At 45.1% G+C, this 18399-nt stretch overlaps 3 protein-coding genes across 3 annotated transcripts; 2 read left to right on the forward strand and 1 right to left on the reverse strand.

Moving 5' to 3' along the window:
* The first annotated feature begins 4775 nt into the window (after positions 1 to 4775).
* LOC307242016 (DNA damage-inducible transcript 4 protein-like) lies at positions 4776 to 6485 on the forward strand. Its single transcript, XM_080016340.1, has 2 exons — positions 4776 to 4995; positions 5528 to 6485. Exons 1-2 carry the CDS (start codon positions 4839 to 4841, stop codon positions 6043 to 6045), a joined length of 675 nt encoding a protein of 224 aa, XP_079872466.1. The 5' UTR covers positions 4776 to 4838; the 3' UTR covers positions 6046 to 6485.
* Positions 6486 to 7750: 1265 nt separating this feature from the next.
* dnajb12a (DnaJ heat shock protein family (Hsp40) member B12a) lies at positions 7751 to 15954 on the reverse strand. The gene is made up of 9 exons (XM_080016333.1): positions 15805 to 15954; positions 11459 to 11639; positions 10726 to 10871; positions 10437 to 10610; positions 10268 to 10347; positions 9930 to 10039; positions 9629 to 9801; positions 9301 to 9443; positions 7751 to 8532 (listed from the first exon to the last, which is right to left on the reverse strand). Exons 1-8 carry the CDS (start codon positions 15935 to 15937, stop codon positions 9322 to 9324), a joined length of 1119 nt encoding a protein of 372 aa, XP_079872459.1. The 5' UTR covers positions 15938 to 15954; the 3' UTR covers positions 7751 to 8532; positions 9301 to 9321.
* A 441-nt stretch (positions 15955 to 16395) lies between these two features.
* On the forward strand, positions 16396 to 18040 carry trmt2b (tRNA methyltransferase 2 homolog B; the record flags this gene model as incomplete). The annotated part of the gene is made up of 2 exons (XM_080017013.1): positions 16396 to 17235; positions 17438 to 18040. The coding sequence occupies 2 exons, from the start codon at positions 16396 to 16398 to the stop codon at positions 18038 to 18040; spliced, it is 1443 nt and encodes a 480-aa protein (XP_079873139.1).
* Between the last annotated feature and the right edge of the window lie 359 nt (positions 18041 to 18399).

Below are 18399 nucleotides of genomic sequence, written 5' to 3' on the forward strand. Positions count from 1 at the left end.
TGTTTGGTAACACTTTATAATACAGCCCACATTTTAAAGTGTAACTTCCCATCACTTACCATATAACTTCCGGGAACTTACGGTGTAACCTCCTCGTATGAATCATGAATGTATATGGAGGAAGTGCAATAAAAACAAATGTTTTGCCCTTTACTCATGGCAGTAGTGACAATCATATTTTATGCATGTGAGTATAGCAGACAAGCTCTCACACTCACACTCCAGGGATTTATTATTCATATGTCTACTACTTCAATGTCTGATTTTGAATAAGAGCAAGTGGAGAACCGAGTCTATGCAGCCCCTAGCAGGCATGTTCATCCAGCACTGCAGCAACTCATAATGGGCAGGCTGGAGTAGACAGCGTAATTTACCTCTCTGGAAGACTTAATTGTATTGTGATCCGAGGACGAACAGCAGCCCAGCTGGTTCAAGTGCCCGTGCCACAGCCAGCTCCAGCACCTGGGTAACAGCCTGTCCCAGTACCAGTTCAGCCGGCCCAACCAGCTCCTGCTTTCACGCCTCATCCGTGGCCGGCAGCACCATGCCCAGGCCTAGCTTATGAACAGTATCAGTATCGGCCGTATCCGTGGTCTGCTCCGCCTCCACCCGGCCAGCATTGGCCGATGTAGCTTCCAGGGCACCCTCCAGCACCAGCCGGCCTGGCCTCTAGTGAGCGCTGCATCATGCATCATGGAAATTGCGTCATCCTCCGGCATACAGAAGCTTAAGCCCAGCTCCTTCTGTTCCCCTAAGGACAGTGACTTTGTTATGCTCAAGATGGGACTAGACAGCGTGCTCGGCCCCCGTAGGCACTTAATGGAGGACTGCAAATACCAAATACTGCCTAGTCCAGAGGGAGCTGAAGGCCATACTGAGCTCTCCTTCAATCAGGCCGGCTGAGACCCAAGCCATTGAGGGCCTCTCATCAACCACCGGCACACTGGTGGGGATGCTCAGTACCGTGGACGGCCCCTCCAGGCGAGAGCTGAGCCGTGGGGCCCAAGTTGACTCTGTCCTTGCCAAACTGCCCAGTGGCTACGGAGACGGCTCCAGGGAGTACTTTTGCGTCCTTTTGTACTTTTGTGTCAGGGATTTTGCCCTGTGGCTGTTATAAGTTTATTCTGTTCCTTGTTACCTTTGTCCTGCTCTCCTTAGTGTATGTAATCTTGTGTTCCCCCCCGTCTTGGTATCTCCTTGTGTTCTCTCTGTCACTCTCTCTCTGTTCCCTTGTTTGTCCGGCAGATATCCTCAGTGTCTCTTCCCCTCAACTGTGCCTCTCCTAGTCCTTATCCCAGTGTATTTAGTTTGTTTTCCCCCAGTCGGCCTCTGTCCGATCATACATTGCTGGTTGTGAGTGTTGCCTGGACATACAAGCAACACTCAAAACCAGGAATTGATGTGTTATGTGTGGTTTCTGAGTGAAATATACCTTGTTTTAGCATTTCTCTGTGTGTCCTGCATTTGGGTTCACCAGACAGCACCGTGACATTGTGTGTGTGTGTGTGTGTGTGTGTGTGCGTGCGTGTATAATAATAAAAATAATAATCAGGCACAGGTTTATTACCAAAATGACAAACTTTCTTGGAGAATGAGAATGAGGGGAACACTTCGAAGCAGGCTCTTGTCATCTGGGGAGTGGAGATGTTGGATTGTTTTCTGTGCCCTGTCATAAAACACTTCGGAACCTCAAGGGATGGCCGAGTCTCACACACACACACACACACACACACACATATATACAGCATATACATACAATTATGGTAGATAATCTTAAAAATAGTCTTCAGTCACATGCTGTTACTATAGCTAGAGGGGAAAGCACAGGCCCTGGACCCTTGTGGGCCCAAGGCCTAATCTACACCAGGGCCTATTCTACACAAGTGGAGTCACTAAATAGGGGATGTGAAGATTGACGGTTGCTCTGGGTTTCTATGGACGCTGGTCCCCCTCATGTTGGAGGGGATTACTTCCATTCAATTGCGTAGAGAGAAATAGCTCAAATATAGGAAATGAACAAAAATGGCGAAAGGAAGGGAGAAAGAGAAGGGCCGAGGTTTTACACAAGATGTTGGCAAGATTATCTGTGGCGGCTTATCGCCCAACAAGACTTCCAGGCCATCTTTTAACTCAAAAATGCCGACCGACATTTCCAGTCAAGGCGAGCGATCCCCCCAAACATGGCGGCTTGCTCCAGCCATGTGACGTCAGCGTCAGATTCCCTGTTCGGGGACCGGAGAGGGCCGCAGTGTCTGGGCTCGTTCTGGAGGGACTTCCACGACTCCCTGCGCTCACGGTTACTCTGTTATTCAACATTAAAAACAGAGATGTCTCTGTGCTTTGAGACTCACCTCTGATTGTCAAACTGATCCAAAAAAACAAAACAACCCCCCATTCTTTTTAGGCTTATATCCATAATTCATAAATTGCGTAGATAGATGGATCTCTGAGGCCCGTTTGAATTGGAGAACACGGTGCTTGTCACATTTTATTTTCCCTTTCCTTTCACGTGTGGCATCTAACCTTGAGATAATGATAGCCAAGAGACGCGCACGCACGCACACACACACTCACACGCACACACACACACACACACACACACACACACACACGCACGCACGCACGCACGCACGCACGCACGCACGCACGCACGCACGCACGCACGCACGCACGCACGCGCGCACGCACACACACACACACACACACACACACACACACACACACACACACACACACACACACACACACACACACACTTTTAATCAAAGATGTCGCACTGCCATCTTGTGGATCTTCAGTGTACTACTAGTTTTGGTTATTATAATGGGGCAGCAACAGAATGGCGTAGAACCGGTTCCCAACCGGCTGTGTCCACAAAACCCTCCCTTCATTCGTAGAGCCAAGTCAATATCTTTTGTAGAAAAAAAAATCGTGTTAAAACATGCAAAAAAAAAAAAGGAAGAAAGAAAGAAATTAATGGGAAATAATAAAAAAAATGTTTTTTTATAAGGACCCACCCATAGGGCCCCGCGAACCCCGTTTTGCGACCCCACAGTGTAGAATGTGGACTTCGTGGGGATCAAGCAGAAGGAGCTATGCGTTACCATAAATAAACTATTATGGGCTATTCTAGCGTATAGATAAATATGGAGTTTCGGGGAAAATGCCGGCCCAGGTAAAACAACCAGATTGATATTTATCGGGACAAAAAAAACAAAACAAAACAACAACCTTGTCATCACCGATCACCTCAAAAACATGAATCATCAGGTTGCGAACAAAGAGAGACGGTGCAATATCATCCTTCACTCTTCTCCCTGAAGGTGTTCACACCCAGAGCTGAGTCACGCAGCGCCCATTCATGATTCAGGACTTTTCTTTTTTACACAGTTACTTACAACAAAAAGGTATAAAGGCACCACAATGAAATCATATTAACATAACAAACATGACTCTACGCTCAATAAGACAGTACATTCAACATGATATCTGGTAAATATAATAATGATACAATTAATATATGTAAAAAACAAATTATAATAAGAAATATTAATAATAACATAATAATAAAGTAAGAATTATACGACCAATAACAACACGACTCATAATAATACGAATAATTGTAATAATTATGACGCAGTTACAAAATTAAAAGACAATCATAGAAAGGAATAACTGAACAGACAATGTGGGCAAATAAACTTTCGAACTTTCTGCTTTTTGTTTTCGGCTGCCATTCACGATGACGACGCATTGTGAGGGTTGAGCGGGGCTGACGTCGGGACTACGTGCACTACGTGCACTACGTGCTCCTCTCCGTGGCCGCCGTCTGGGGAAAAGACCCCCGGGGGGCCTGGCGAGGAGCAGCCGCTTGAGCGTCAACGTCAGTAAATGCGGCAGCAGCGCAGCCAGAAAAAAACACAAAGACTTGCCAACCCCCCCCCCCCCCCCCCCCAAAAAAAACAACCCAAAAACGGGTCGCGTTTAGCCTCGGAGCTGATAAACCAAACGCGTTTTAGCAGGGAATTGTGGATGGTGTTTTCTGCGTTGTTTGTTGTTTTCATTGTTGGTGCTGATGTTGATTTTGTTGTTGTTGTTGGTGGTGGTTCTGAATCCCTTCAGAATGAACAGCATGACAGTAATAGCCACCGAAGGCGGAAACAATCGGTGGGAAAATAAGAGACTTTGTGTGTTGGAATCGCTTCGTTTCGTTGCAAAAGTGACGGATGGCGGACGTGCAAGCGCCCTACGCGGCTCATCCCTTTGGCTAGTTCAGTCGTTCCAATCCACGCTCTCTGGTATTTGACAACGGAAGCCAACGGGCGCATTGAACCCACAAAAGATCCTAAAAATAAAAATGAAAACTTGAAAAAAAACAAAACAAAAAAAAAACCTCTCCATCTGTGCACTATGTTCCGCTAACTTACATCTTAATATAGATGCCCCCCCCCCCCCCGTTTGGATCGGCTTGTTCGTCAAAATCTTTCTCCCCAATTGTTGATGCCAGTATTAATAACACAAACATTAATAACCGATCGTTCTAGACAACTTGGAAAGCTTCAACTCCACGTAGAGGTACATCGGGCGTTGGGGGATGGGGGCTCGGCCAGCTCGTCAAAGGGGATCGGATTGTTACCAGGCAGGCGCAGGGCTTGGGGACGGCTCCTGCGCTCCGACTGGCTGTAAAAACCCAGTGGGTGGAGCCGATCCGCCAAGCGTATAAAAGCCATTGTTCTGCGGGCGTCGCGTTCTCCAGCTGGTCTGGCCGAGCGGCGGAGTGCCCCGTGTGCGTGTGTGCCCGTTCTCCCAAATCAGTCTGGTGTCCGTTCGTATTAAGCATGACTACTTGTCATTCCACGGAGGGCAGCCTCCCCCCGTCCCCCGCGGAGGACAGGGGCGACAGGCGGCTGTCTTTGGGTCGCCTGTTGCAAAAACTGGCCGAATTAAAAGGGGCGAGTCATGTTCCTGCGGCGGAGCAGTGCAGGAGTGAGACCGGTGAGTGGGTTTACTTTATTCCATCTAGTGACTAGAAAAACACTGGAAAATGTGAAACCCTAACTTCCAAGAGACAAAAGTACTTTTGTAACTTGGTTCCCGTACTTAAGTACACTTTTTGAAGTTTATGAGACAAAATTCACATTTTTACTCGACTATATTTCTAACTTCAGCTTTGCTATGACACCCCTTATACTATTTTATTGTAAATTGTAATCAGGATCTGCTTTAAAGTGTTCAGTAGTACTATTATAGACAACTGTATATCACTGGATATGACAAGTACTTTTAACGCTTTAAGAGCAAGTAGTTATATACACCGGTACGTTTACTCAACTACAAATGTCAACGTGGTGCTTCCACTTTAACTAGGGTTTTTTTGGGTTGGGATATTTGGACTTATACTTAAGTAAAAGGTCTGAGTACTTGTTCCACCATTGTCTCACACACACACACACACACACACACACACACACACACACACACACACACACACACCTTCTTCTCATCCTTTATGTGTTTCTTGTTCCAGGGTCGATGGCAGACATGTCGCCGTTCGACTGGGACACCGACGTCTTATTCGATCCGCTGGAGGAGACGCTGGCTGCGGAGGTGGCGGTGAGGATAGCTCAAAGTCTCCAGGAGGCGTCGGCCTGTGTCCTGGGCTGCTCCAGGCTGATCCTCCCCAAATGTCTGCAGCAGAGCATTGCCCAAGAGCTGCTCCATCTGGCTGCAACGGAGCCCTGCGGCCTCCGGGGAGCGCTCATAGACCTGTGCGTGGAGAGAGACGGCCAGGGGGACCTGTGCAGCGTGGACCAGGTGGCGGTGGACGCTGGCCTGGTCCCGACCTTCCACGTGACCCTCGTGCTGAGGCCAGAGCTTGGACTCTGGCCCATGGTTCAGAAATTCTTCCAGGGCAACACACACCACCCACAGACACCGGGCACCCACGCCAGGCTTCACCAAAGTAGGAGACTCAGCGCTCGCTTCAGAGCCATCAAAAGGAAACTGTACTGCTCAGGAGAGCTGCTGATCGAAGAGTGTTGTTGAGCAATGACTTGAGCCTCTGGCAGTATTTTAAAGCAACTGTGAAATCAACCAATGGGGAAGACGGATGAGTTCAGGATTTTCCTTCTGGGAAAACACCGTCACAAAATCCAACTTTTTATATAGCGTTGGCAAAGCACTGAAAAAAACCCACATTTTTTTCCATTATGTGGTACATTATATTAACTGAAGAAAAACATTTGATTACAACTCAGTGGTTGAAGATTTCTATTGTAAGTTCTCAATTACTGTATTCTGAACCCTAAAAAGAAATGTCTGTGTCCAGGTTTACCTGTGAAATATACACAAATTTCATGGCAGCTTCTCAAGTTGAGCATGCACGATGTGAAGGAAATGCCTGTGCTTGATCTCGCAGTGCATTCTGGGATCAAGTACTTGAACCTTCACTGCCTTGGTGCCTTTTTGTTCTTTCAGCGACTTGAGTGAATAAATACTTTTGTGGAAACCTAGTCCAATGTCTTGCTCCCTCTCCTACCTTTCCGAGCCATGCTCATAACTTGGCGATTGAGTTGAATTAGAACTGTGCAAAAAACAACTTTAGAATTTGGGTGGATAGGAGACGGTCCTCGCATGGAACGCCTTTGCCTGCACCCTAACTACAAAGTTAAACATGGATCACCATCACTAAGAAGCTATCAACGCTTCTGGGTCGCAACATTCCAGTCTCCCCATCTTTATGTCTTCTCGGTGACCTCTCCTCAGTCGACCTACCACTAAAATAGCATCAACCCACTTTGATTGCCTTAACAATTGCCAAGAAAATAATATTACTCAATTGGAAAAATAATCTCACCACATCCCAATGGTTGCAGTTATCAATAGATTACATCTCAATGGAAAAACTGGCAATATCCAATAACAATGTTTATTCATCTAATGAAATATGAGGGAGGGGTGCAAGTGAGTGATTCAGGTACGACTTGCCTGAAGGACTCACACCCCCAACCCCGCAATTTTAACTGCAATCACCAACAGCACACATTGAGGGGGATGGGAGCTCAGGAGGTAGAGCTGGTCGTCTAGTGATCTAAAGGTTGCTGGTTTGATCCCAGGCTCCTCCTGCCAGCATGCTGTAGTGTCCTTGAGCAAGACACTTAACCCCTAATCGCTCCTGATGGCTGCGTCCGTCGGTGTTTGAACAATTGTAAGTCGCTTTGGATAAAAGCGTCTGCTAAATGTAATTGCACATTGTTGCTGTTGGTGATTGACCTGGCTGGAGTCCTGACCGCTTGGGGTGTGCTGCAAAGAGCGCCGCCGGGTGCCTTCCGGGGCCCTGGGTGGACTGCTTGCTGTTGTGGGTGTGAGGGGCGGCTGTTGGCCTTTACATAATACCGACCTTCAACACCAGTACCAACGGGGATTTTCTCCAATGGGGAGAGGGGTTGGTGGTGGCTCTCCATAACCAAGTGCCGTATGCCCAGCATGCTGACAGCACAGGTTTTATAAAAAAAAAAAAAAAAATAAAAATAAAAAAGTTAATCATGGACCAACGTAAATCAAGAACAGAACAATCCAGAAATAAAACCCACTGACATCTGCACTTATGAAGATATCTTATACGCTGCCGCGCAAGTCACGTGATGGGTTTGTCATCGTGTCATTTGATTCATGACTCAGGCTGCACTCATTGTAAGTGAAATAGTTGGATGCTCATTTTTTTTACAACTATTAGGAATTTACTATCCTGAAGTTGCATCACTCATTTCCTGGATAACATACCTTTTAATTGATATTCTCAACGACACATGAATTTGTGTTGCGTTTATGTGATCTCTTCCGTCTCGGAAGAGACATTTGAAATTTTAATTGAACAAGCTGCCAGATGATCCATCACAAAAGATCGGGCAGCGTATGACAGGTAGTCATGAGAAACATTTATTTCAAACAAACTTAATACAGGTTTAGCGGGATTAATTTAATAAATATAGGTTTGTTTTTCAGTGATGATTTGGGTACTCATGTTCCAACAAGCTACAAGCAAACCCACAGAATAACATTAAATTATATAATAAATGATTTTTAGCTTGATGCAATTTAACCCTGCACTGTTAAAAGTAAATTTATATTTACATTTAGAACTATAAAAATTACAATATTCTGTCAGTGGCTCAGATCTGTCTATGAGAAGGCGAGCAGGATTCTCAAAACATTTTAAATAAAAAACAAAACAAAAAAAAAGGTCGGGGATATAGAAAGTGAAATCTTAGCAGCTTTGTTTTTCTTTTTGCCTTAAATCACTCCGTCACGGAGACGGTCACCATCGGGATAGTGTCAGCAGTCAACTCAAGCCCCTCACAGTTCTACAGGAAGTCACTCTGCATCGAGTTGCACAGAGAATCCCTGATGACATCTGCTGCCCCACCACACGTAAGGCATTTCTGATTCTCTCGGTTCGCTGCGGTGATTTGACTCCAATTTGAGTGGGCGCCAAGAGATTTCTCCTTATTAGATTCAAGTACCAAAAAAAACCTACGGAGAAAAAAATAAAGATAAAAATAAATTTAAAAAAGCAACCTCTGACACAGGTATGATGGAGCTATTCAAAACGCAGTCTGTCTACATGCACACATTAATCAGAATAAGTTGAATAATCAGAATATGATATTTTGAATAAGGTGTCTACATGCATGATTTAAATTCCTTAAAACAATCGAGTTGTCTCCGCCATTTTACAAGCTTTCCATAAAACGTCACCATTTGTGTTATTGTTTGCCATCCAGAAATTAAAAACAAATTTAATTTAGCCCTTTTACTTGGGTGAACTTGAATAGTGTTTCCTCCTCTCGCCAAAAGTGTGTTTGCTGCTACCGTTTAGAATATAAACACACAAACAACTGTTTCTGGGTTAAATGTGCGTGTGGCGTGACTATCTGAGCTTTTGTTGCGGAACAAACACGTTTGAGGTGAGACGATTTAGACACCACAGTTAAGTGGAATATGATCGAATAATCTGGGTCTATCAATCAAAAAAGTTGTAATTAATGATTGCCGTGAAAAGTCGTGTTTTCTTTTTCTTTTTTTTTTTTTTTAATCTGTGAAATCTGTTATTTTCGAGAATGTAAGTCTGTGAAATTGAGCAAAAATTGCTGTGAATTTGGTCGGGTCCCAATGAAATCTGAACTTTATTGTGCGTGTCAGTGCATTGACGGATAAAACATTGTGTGGAATGAAAGTAAACGAGAACTGTCGACATACATAGATTCAGTTCCTACTGCAATGAACTCTGATGCAACTCACCCTTAGATGTGTCACTGGTTTCTAGCCGTGTAGTATAACCTGAATCTCTGACAATCTGGAACAGCTAGGAGTCCCCATTCTTTGCGCCCTTTGGTACAAGTCAGAATCTCCAAAGTAGCGAGCACGGTAGAGCAGGCCTTCCTCTGGAAACCAGAGCAGACGCCGCGGGTCAGATTGGAGAAAACATGGACGACCACCGCGGGGAATGATAACGACACGACACAGCAAAGGCTAACGTATACAAGCTGCTGGGAAGCAGCAAAGAGCTGGAAGGTTGAAACCAAGGAGCGCGGGGAGTAAATGACGTCTACGGAAACAAGCAACTCACTCTGTTGCTTCTCCTTCCAACAGTTGTTTCTGAGGTTGGAGATGTAGTCTTCCTCCACACTTTTCTCAACACTCTTCAGCTTAGTTCCAGAGTATTCTTCATTGAAACGGTCTCCTACATAGAAAGGCACCTTCAGCGCTGATGTATGCCTCTTGTGAATATGACCAGCTGACCTGTGTGCGGCAGGGGAACAAAAACAAAAAAAGAAAACATCAGAGAATGAGATCAAATGCGCAGCTTCCCTGCAGCATCAAACAGACATTCACGGGACTTTTCCGGCACCGGGGAGAGAAATGCTCACGGGCGGTAACTAAGGCTGTAGGGGGGCTGGGACACCATCATCTGGCTGAGAGCGGAAACAACGATGAGGATGAGGATGGGCATCAGCTGGACAAACAGAGCCAGACCTCCCTGTTAAGAGAAAATTTAAATACTTTGTTACAGAGCTCGTGACTTCCACACTGCATGAGCGGGCGGAACGTCCAAATTGGGCGGGGCTAGAGCAGCGATCTTGGAATTACGACCGAGCAAGTAGTGGCACTGGATTAGAATCGATGGAACAGTCTTTGAAGTTCAGAATCCGTTCCTATTCCCCAGTCCTAAATCTAAGTACTATAAAAGAGAAAAGACAGGACTTACATCTCGTTGCTGCTCTCGCCTCTCTTGCCTATTATGCTGACCAAAGTGCATTCTGCCATTTCTGTAAACATGCACATTGCCTGAAAGAGAATTTTTGGGGAAAGTTGAATCAAACCGCGTACACCCAAGTGTCGTAAAAAGCAGCAGTCAGAACGTGAGGCCTGTTTACTTGATGGGAAGCCCCCCCCGAAGAACATGTTGAACAGATCCTCTGGGGAGATGTCAGCCTCAAAGTCGTGACGCTGGTTCCTGTGTCTGGTCGGGTGTGACCGCTCCTCTCCGTACTGGTCGTACTGTTGTCTCTTCTCTGTGTTGCTGAGCACAGCGTAGGCGTTTCCGATGGCTAGGGAGCCCAGAGAGACGGAAGCTTTGTATTTGTAATTTGCATTTGTAAGGGTGGGCTACCAATTGTTACTTTGCAAACAAAACACTGAGGAAAAAAATGAATCAATATTTACCTTTGAATGCCTCTGTCGCCCCTGGAGCATAATTTTTATCTGGGTGGAATTTCAAGGCCAGCTTTCGGTAAGCCTTTTTAAGATCCTCCTCTGAGGCATTCTTCTCAACTCCAAGAATTTGGTAATAATCTTTGCAACACTTGATCCTTAAAAATATTGGATAAAAAAAAAAAAAACAATTATAGGACAATATAAGAAAATGAAAATAACAGATATAAGAAGTGATGCAGTAATCATGTGGATAGGTAATCAAATAAGTCAGTCGGCCACATTCTAATCCTGTACATAGTTAGATAGTATCCATCTATCCAGAACTGGATTTGGTCATGGTCAGAATCTGTATTACGGATGCAAATACACAATCTGTATTTGCATCCGTAAGATGAGGCCCAGTGGTCTTAGCTGTAATCTAATCAGTGGAAAAAAAATAAAAAAATGAATGTGCCTATTTTGGATTGATGATGTTGACATGGCTTGACAGCTATCGGCCCGCTGTTGCCTACAGTGAAAATTGGGTAGTGGAACTTTCCAGTCATTAGTAATTATCCAATCATATATTAATTACAGAATGATCAATAAAGCATGGGCGTAGTTTTGAAACATGTGCTGTCGGATCAAAAACAATAGTAAGAAACCCCAGAATTTCCCTCTGTTCACTTTGACTACATCGGTCAAACAACCAACAGATGTAAACACCCGTAATGTCAGTCTAAGAGCAAAAACAACACTTTACTTCTTGACGGCGTCCAGCTGCTCCGCGGTATAAGGCTTGGCTGAGGAGTCTGAGGCACCATCCTCCGACACATGAGCCTCATTCCCGCTGCCGCGATGTCTCATCCTCGGTCCTTCTCCGTTCACTGAACTCCCATTTTCTTCGGGTGGTTTTCCATTCTGTGCTAACGACTCGAGCAATTCTAGGAACAAGAGACATGGGTGATTAGATTGTTTCTACACCTTAAGTTATCTGAATGATTGAAATAATAATACAGCTAACGTATAGCGCTCTAGCATCCTCCCAGGTGGCTGGGGAAGCAGATTTCCAACCTATCAATGTAAATATGACCGATTAGACTTTACTTCAACTGGCAACAATATACATCAACCAATAATACAAAAATCTGTAAAACAACAACCACCAGAAGAACAACTACCAGTTAGTCTAATGGAAATTTCTTGGGCCCAGTAATGATGTTTTCTATTAACTTTTATGATTGAAGTCATCTACAGTATAGGCCTAGCGGATGAAATTCAACTTGGTTGCTAAGAGTTGCATGTTGGGCAATTTGTGTAATTAGCAAATATAGCTCATTATCGAGTTAAATAAAGAAGACAATCAAAAATGGTCAGACCTGCCAGGGTGAGTTTAATTTAATAATAATATACTGCAAAGTGCATTTAAAATATAAGAAAACATGTCTAGCCTCATTGCCATACCCTTATTAGCATAAAATCTAATAACACCATATTTAATTAAAAATAGTGAAAAATTCAAAAACGGTCAATAATTGGCCCAAGTTAGCTCATTTGAAAAGTAAAAAACATGTACATTATAACAAAAATCCAACCATTTATATAATTTTGGATACTTAGCTTACAAATCACTGAATACAAGAAACAGCAATAAGTTCACTTAAAGTTACTTAGGGCAACAACCATAACCTTGCACTCAAGGCATTCACCCTCTCATCATAAACCCCTTGAATCTTGAATCCTTCGCCTCATTCCCTTCAGCCTCCTCATCTTCTTTGTCTTCCTCTCTATGTATTGTGAATGGGTTGCAACAGCGGCCCGCACCTCCTTCGCACTTGCAATAGTCAGTGAAACTGGATTTGCAGCATGGCAGCTGCAGCTTTTTTTGGCTGCAGGACGTCAATGTGCTGTAACTGGTGACATCAAGCAAAATAGCAAATTAAAAATTAAAGCAAATTGAAATTCAGCCACTGCCTGAGGGGCACGACAGCCCCTCCGTTGGCAACTTCCCACTCAAATTTAGTGGTGTCTCTGGCCTCTACAGGGGGCTCCCTCTGATCCGCAGCCTTCCACAACATGACTTGGAGACGGGCGCACACTATGCGCAGCATCACGCCGACATCAGTTGGAGGAAGCTTTTTACGTTCAGGCTCAAGCGTTTTTCATCGACTTGGCCTTCTTCCGCCCATACAGTGCGAGGAAGAACTTGGTTTCGGTATTTTTTAGGTCACTATGAGTGTCATACGGTTCCACAAGCACCTTTCCACAGGGATAGGAGACAATGTCACACCCTGACAGCGCATGCATCCCCAGGAGGCCCTGACATTTGTCACCCAACACCCTGACTGTGGCATTTTTTATGTCCAGGATGGTGCCATCCAAATTCTCCATCTGCACTGCTGATTGAACGCCTGCCTTCCAAGCCCAGTGCACTAACAGGACGAATGTCAGTATCATAAGTTAGGACACGTATGGTGGGTGCCCCTGCTCCAGCTGCTTTCAGCATGTAGCTAATGAGGGTGACGTCAGCCTCCCCACGCCTGACGAAGCAGTCCATGTGGTCCACAAACAGGATCTTTACAGCAGTGAAGTCCTATGAGCACAGAAGGCGCTACAGCTGTGTCTTGTTTGATGTGCTTTTAGTCACGAATTCTCGACCAGGGAGGAATGTGTCGATTGTCAGCTTGTACTCAGTTGCACCAACTCCTGCTCGTCTTCTCCTCTTGTGGCCTTTGGCCCTGGGCTCATCATTGTGACGGTCAAAGACAACAAGGGTCTCATCAGCTCCAGCTGCAGTACAGGCATTGGGGAGGCGTGCATTGATGCCAGAGGCTATGTCCTCGATCGTACCTGCCACAGGCCAAACTATGTGGTAGAGCAGCCGACTTGCATTAACCAGGACAACATTGGGAGTGGTGGATTTTTATCAGGTACTCCCAATTTCTTGATGGGGAAAGACTTGTCACCCTTCCTCAGGCAACCAAATTGGTCTACCCAAATTTCCTTGTACATCGGCTAATGTTAGAGACACCTCAGTCTACCAGGCATCTTGTCTTTCAGTACCTGCTTGAATGTTCTATTCCCTTTCCCCCATCAACTGTCCTGCACTTTGATCAAACGCTGGATGGGCCACACCAGAAGCAACACGTCACCGCTTCGAAATCGGTGCAAAAGCGTTGCGTCATTTTGTAGATTTGTGGAGTCACACCGGGTACGTCTTAATTTCATCAACGACGCGCTTGTGAAAGCAGCACTCTCCAGACTTTCTATCACTGAAATACCGAATTGTGGAATGTATCAATCTTTAACGGGTGAAAGTCAACCATTGCTTTCAATTTCAACCCTTTGTGCTTTTTATTTCATTCGCATTTGGGGTCTGTTTATGAGCGTAGTTGGATTAGTTTGTAATATTAGCATTCATTGTTTATATTTCACATATGCAGAGGTTAAACAGACGGGGACGAGCACTAGCACCCTGAGATGTATCTGAGCTTAAGGCCTCGAGATGTATCCGAGCTGCCCTTGGGTGCCTGACTTAATCGAAGTCTATTCCAGTGCATGATATTTGTTTTCCTGCTGGAATAACACATTTTATTTACACAAGTGAGGTTTAATTTGTTGTAGGGAAAAATGTATTTATCTCAGTAATCCACATTAGCACAGCACATCAGCAATTTCATACATTTGGTTGATGCATATCAAGCTTGGTACTTAAATATCTTCACTAAATAACATTTAGTGGAAATGGTAATTAGTTGAATGGACCTCAACCGCAATCTATGCTCCAGCAGGCCAGAAAAATAGAGCCAAGCGTAAAAGAAATCCGAGGGGTTTAGGAGCTTTCGCAATGCTGACATGTCACTTCTGATGTAGCCCAGGGGTTGGGCATGAACTCTTCTCCACATAACAGACAGACCCTTTTAAACACAAATTGTTCAGAATGTGATTTGAGTACCGTACGGCCAGGATTATTCGACTCTATCGTCTTGACTTTCCTCGTCTTCTTCCCACCACTCCCAATGTCACTTAATGTGTCATTGGATGGATAATTACAACATTTGCCGTATAATACCGCGCCACAACAACATAAGGAGAGCGAGTCGGAATTGCGACTGAAATATGCAAAAGTTAGGAACCGATTAACAGAATGGCAATGCATGTCTTGGAAATCTGATAAAGAACCCTTAAATCTGTCAAGTGGAGAGTAGCAGGTGACATTTGGGAGACGGGTGGGATAAACAGCATAATGAAAAACCAAACTATATAATATCTAATATCATGTCGCTTTTAAATGGACGAGGCTCCAGATTATGCTAACAAGGAATGGCTGCGTGACTTAGTTATGGCAAGAGATTCATTTCTGGACATCCAAACATAGACTTTGGCTCACAGATCACCTTTCTCAATTGGCTAAACGTGAAAATATAACCATTTTCTAATTTTGACCTAATTTGTGTAAATTATACTTATGAGGAAACGTTGCATGATTTACTCATGGACATCAAAACATAGACCTAGACTTTAAGGTCACGTTTCTAAGTTGACTAAAAACCACCGGGTGCGTTGCATTGACATTTCACAGCATATATGTATGAAAGTATGTACATGTTTGTGACGAATAAACCTCTTGAATCTTGAAAACCGAAAATATAGTAATTTCCTGATTTTGACCTAATTCTTACATAACCTCTGCAAATTATGCTAATGAGGAAGGGTTGCATGACTGCACCATGGTAACAGATGAATTTCTGGAGACCCCAAACATGGACTTAAGACTCTTAGCTCAGCTTTCTAAGTTAACTAGACGCAAAATTATAGCCATTTCAAGTTTTTGGCGATTAATTAGCCTACTATGCTAATTACTCAAATTGCCCAACAGGCAACTCTTAACAACCGAGCATAATCTCATCTGCTAACCCTAAAGACAACACTTTCATGATTAAAGTTACTAGGAAACAACATTTCTGGGTTTGATATAGGCCATACAGGCGGAACAGACAGTACAGCAGCTAGTGTTTCAACATGCTAACGTTAGCACGACTGCCTCCGCGGCAGGCCCCGCCACCCGAATCCAAATAAACAGCCACAGCGGGGGCTCGTTCGACATACTCTGGGCCCGGTCTGTCGGGAACAAACGCTGTGCCTTCTCCAGGAACTTCCTGGCTTTGTCCGGTTGGTTCCCGCTCAGTGCGCTCAGCGCGATCTTGATGCACCGCTCCGCTTCGTCCTTGTTGGAGTCCATCGCGACGCGGCGGAACTGTTTACTTGCAACCCCCACCCCTCCCCCGGCTCACACATATGACGTTGCGCCAAGGGAACGCGTATACTGACGTCGTCACTACGCGCCGCGCTCTGATTCTTGGTAGGCGAGGCACGTTTATTTCCACGGCAAATTTAATGCACAGGGGCAATTCAAGGCATAGAAATAGAAACAAAAAACATCAAAACAGATCAAAAAGACAACATAACGCATGCGGGTAAAGTGTAATTTAAAACATTCAAAACAATCGAAAACATACCCAATAGATTATTTGTAGCGACACATAAAATCTTTGAAATGAAAAGTAGTGATTCAGCGATGATAAAACTGGATCAAAACTTGTTGTTTTTCACTCTGAGTTTCATCAGATATTTCCATCCATTCTGTCGTTTTGCTGAATAGTCATCAGTAATAATCTTAAAATGACGCCTGCCATTACTATGGCCCCGCTGGCTGCCCGTGTGACACCTTTCACGACTGTGAGGGTGTGGAGGTCCCTGGCGAAGGCCTGTCTTTGTGTTTGGGTTAAGGATGCTACTTCGGCCATCCAGGTGCAATCAAAGAAACAGCGGAGGGATGGGAAAAAGAGACGTGTTTTGAATGAACACCTGTCCTGGGAAGAAAGGCTGGCGGACGCGGTCACCCCACTGTGGAGGGTCAGCTACGACCAGCAGCTTCAGCTCAAACAGCGGGACCGGGAAGGGACACTTTCCCAACTCGCCAATCAGCTTTCAAAGGAAGGTTCATTTGTCGGCGATAAGATTAGTTTCCCCGTTCTGCCTATTCGGCCCTCACCGGCCAAAGACGGCTATCGCAACAAGTCCACTTTTTCTGTCAACAGAGGAGTGGATGGCAATCCAAAAACAGTGGGATTTTATGTTGGCACAGGGAGGCACAGGAACATTATTTGCGTCAACGGGGATCATCTTGTCAACATGCCAGAGAAACACAAATTGGTGGCCAGATGCTACCAGGAATTTATTCGCCTTTCCCCGTTGGAGCCCTGCCTACTCTTCCACGACGGGGGTCACTGGAGAGAGGTCACCGTCAGGACCAACGCAGAGGGCCACACCATGGCTATCGTGTACTTTCACCCACAGACGCTCACGCCTGTGGAGATAGAAGTTCATAAAGCGGCCCTGGTGGATCACTTCATCCACGGCCCCGGTGCAGTCTGTCGTCTGGATTCGTTGTACTTCCAGGAGAGCTCCATGACTCGCTGCGGTCACAGAGAATCGCCTTACCAGCTCCTCTACGGCCAGCACCACATATTTGAGGAGGTGATTTTCAAAATATTAGACAATAATAATCAAAGAGAAGCCATAGCATATTGAGTAAAAAATTTTGATTTGGTACACTTCAGCATTATGTGTTGATCTAATCCAGAGAATCTGAGGAACCTGAACAACAGGGAAGTACAAACAAGTTCAAGTTAGGCATTGCGTTTCTGCTCCAACATCTTTGTTGTGCTATCCTTCACAGGTGCTGGGGTTCAAGTTCCGTATCTCTGCAGACGCCTTTTTCCAAGTGAACACGGCTGCTGCCGGAGTTCTCTATAGCACTGTGAGAGACATGTGCATCTCGAAAGCGGAAAAATGTGAAGGCACCCTTCTAGATGTGTGCTGTGGTACGGGCGCCATCGGCATCGCTTTGTCTTCCGGGGTGGACAGAGTTATCGGCATCGAGCTTATTGAGCAGGCTGTCGAGGACGCGGGGCACAATGCAGCGTTCAACGGTGTCACCAACTGTGAATTTCTCGCTGGCAAAGCAGAAGTGGTCCTTCCGGCCCTGATGTCGCAGCTGGGCTCCTCTGCAGGAAGCATCACAGCTGTGGTAAACCCCGCTCGAGCTGGCCTACATCATCGCGTGGTCCGCGCTTTACGAAACCAGCCAACTATTCGCAGATTGGTCTACATCTCATGTAAGCCAGAAGGAGAGGCCATGAGGAACTTTGTGGAGCTGTGCTGTGCTCCGGACCCTCAGAGGAGACTCAACGGGGAGGCGTTTTCCCCCAAGTTTGCTGTGCCTGTCGATATGTTTCCACACACTCCACATTGTGAACTAGTGCTGCTTTTTGAGAGATAGCCTTGTTTTTTTTAACCATATGAGACAATCTTGAACTGAATGCTCTGAATGTTTTGCTGCTTAGTTAATTCTTGAATAGATGAATGTTTGAATGGAAAGAAAGATGTGTGTTTTGAATAGACACATTTATTACATCACAACAGTGATTGAAACGCTGCAGTGCCATGTCGTCTTCCTAAAAACAATGGGTGCACTGTAGCTCTTTCTTAACCATGCAGTTGCTGTAGCTAAACACTAGGTGGTAGTGTTTCAACTTCCACAGCCCCAACATTTTCTGCAAAGTTGGATAAAAGTCCTTGTTGCACAATGGCATCGGGTCATAACTTTAGTGCAGGTCACTGAAGTTCATACACAATGAG

The sequence above is a fragment of the Zeus faber genome, assembly GCF_960531495.2.
Source record: "Zeus faber genome assembly, chromosome: 16".
Lineage (NCBI taxonomy): Eukaryota > Metazoa > Chordata > Actinopteri > Zeiformes > Zeidae > Zeus > Zeus faber.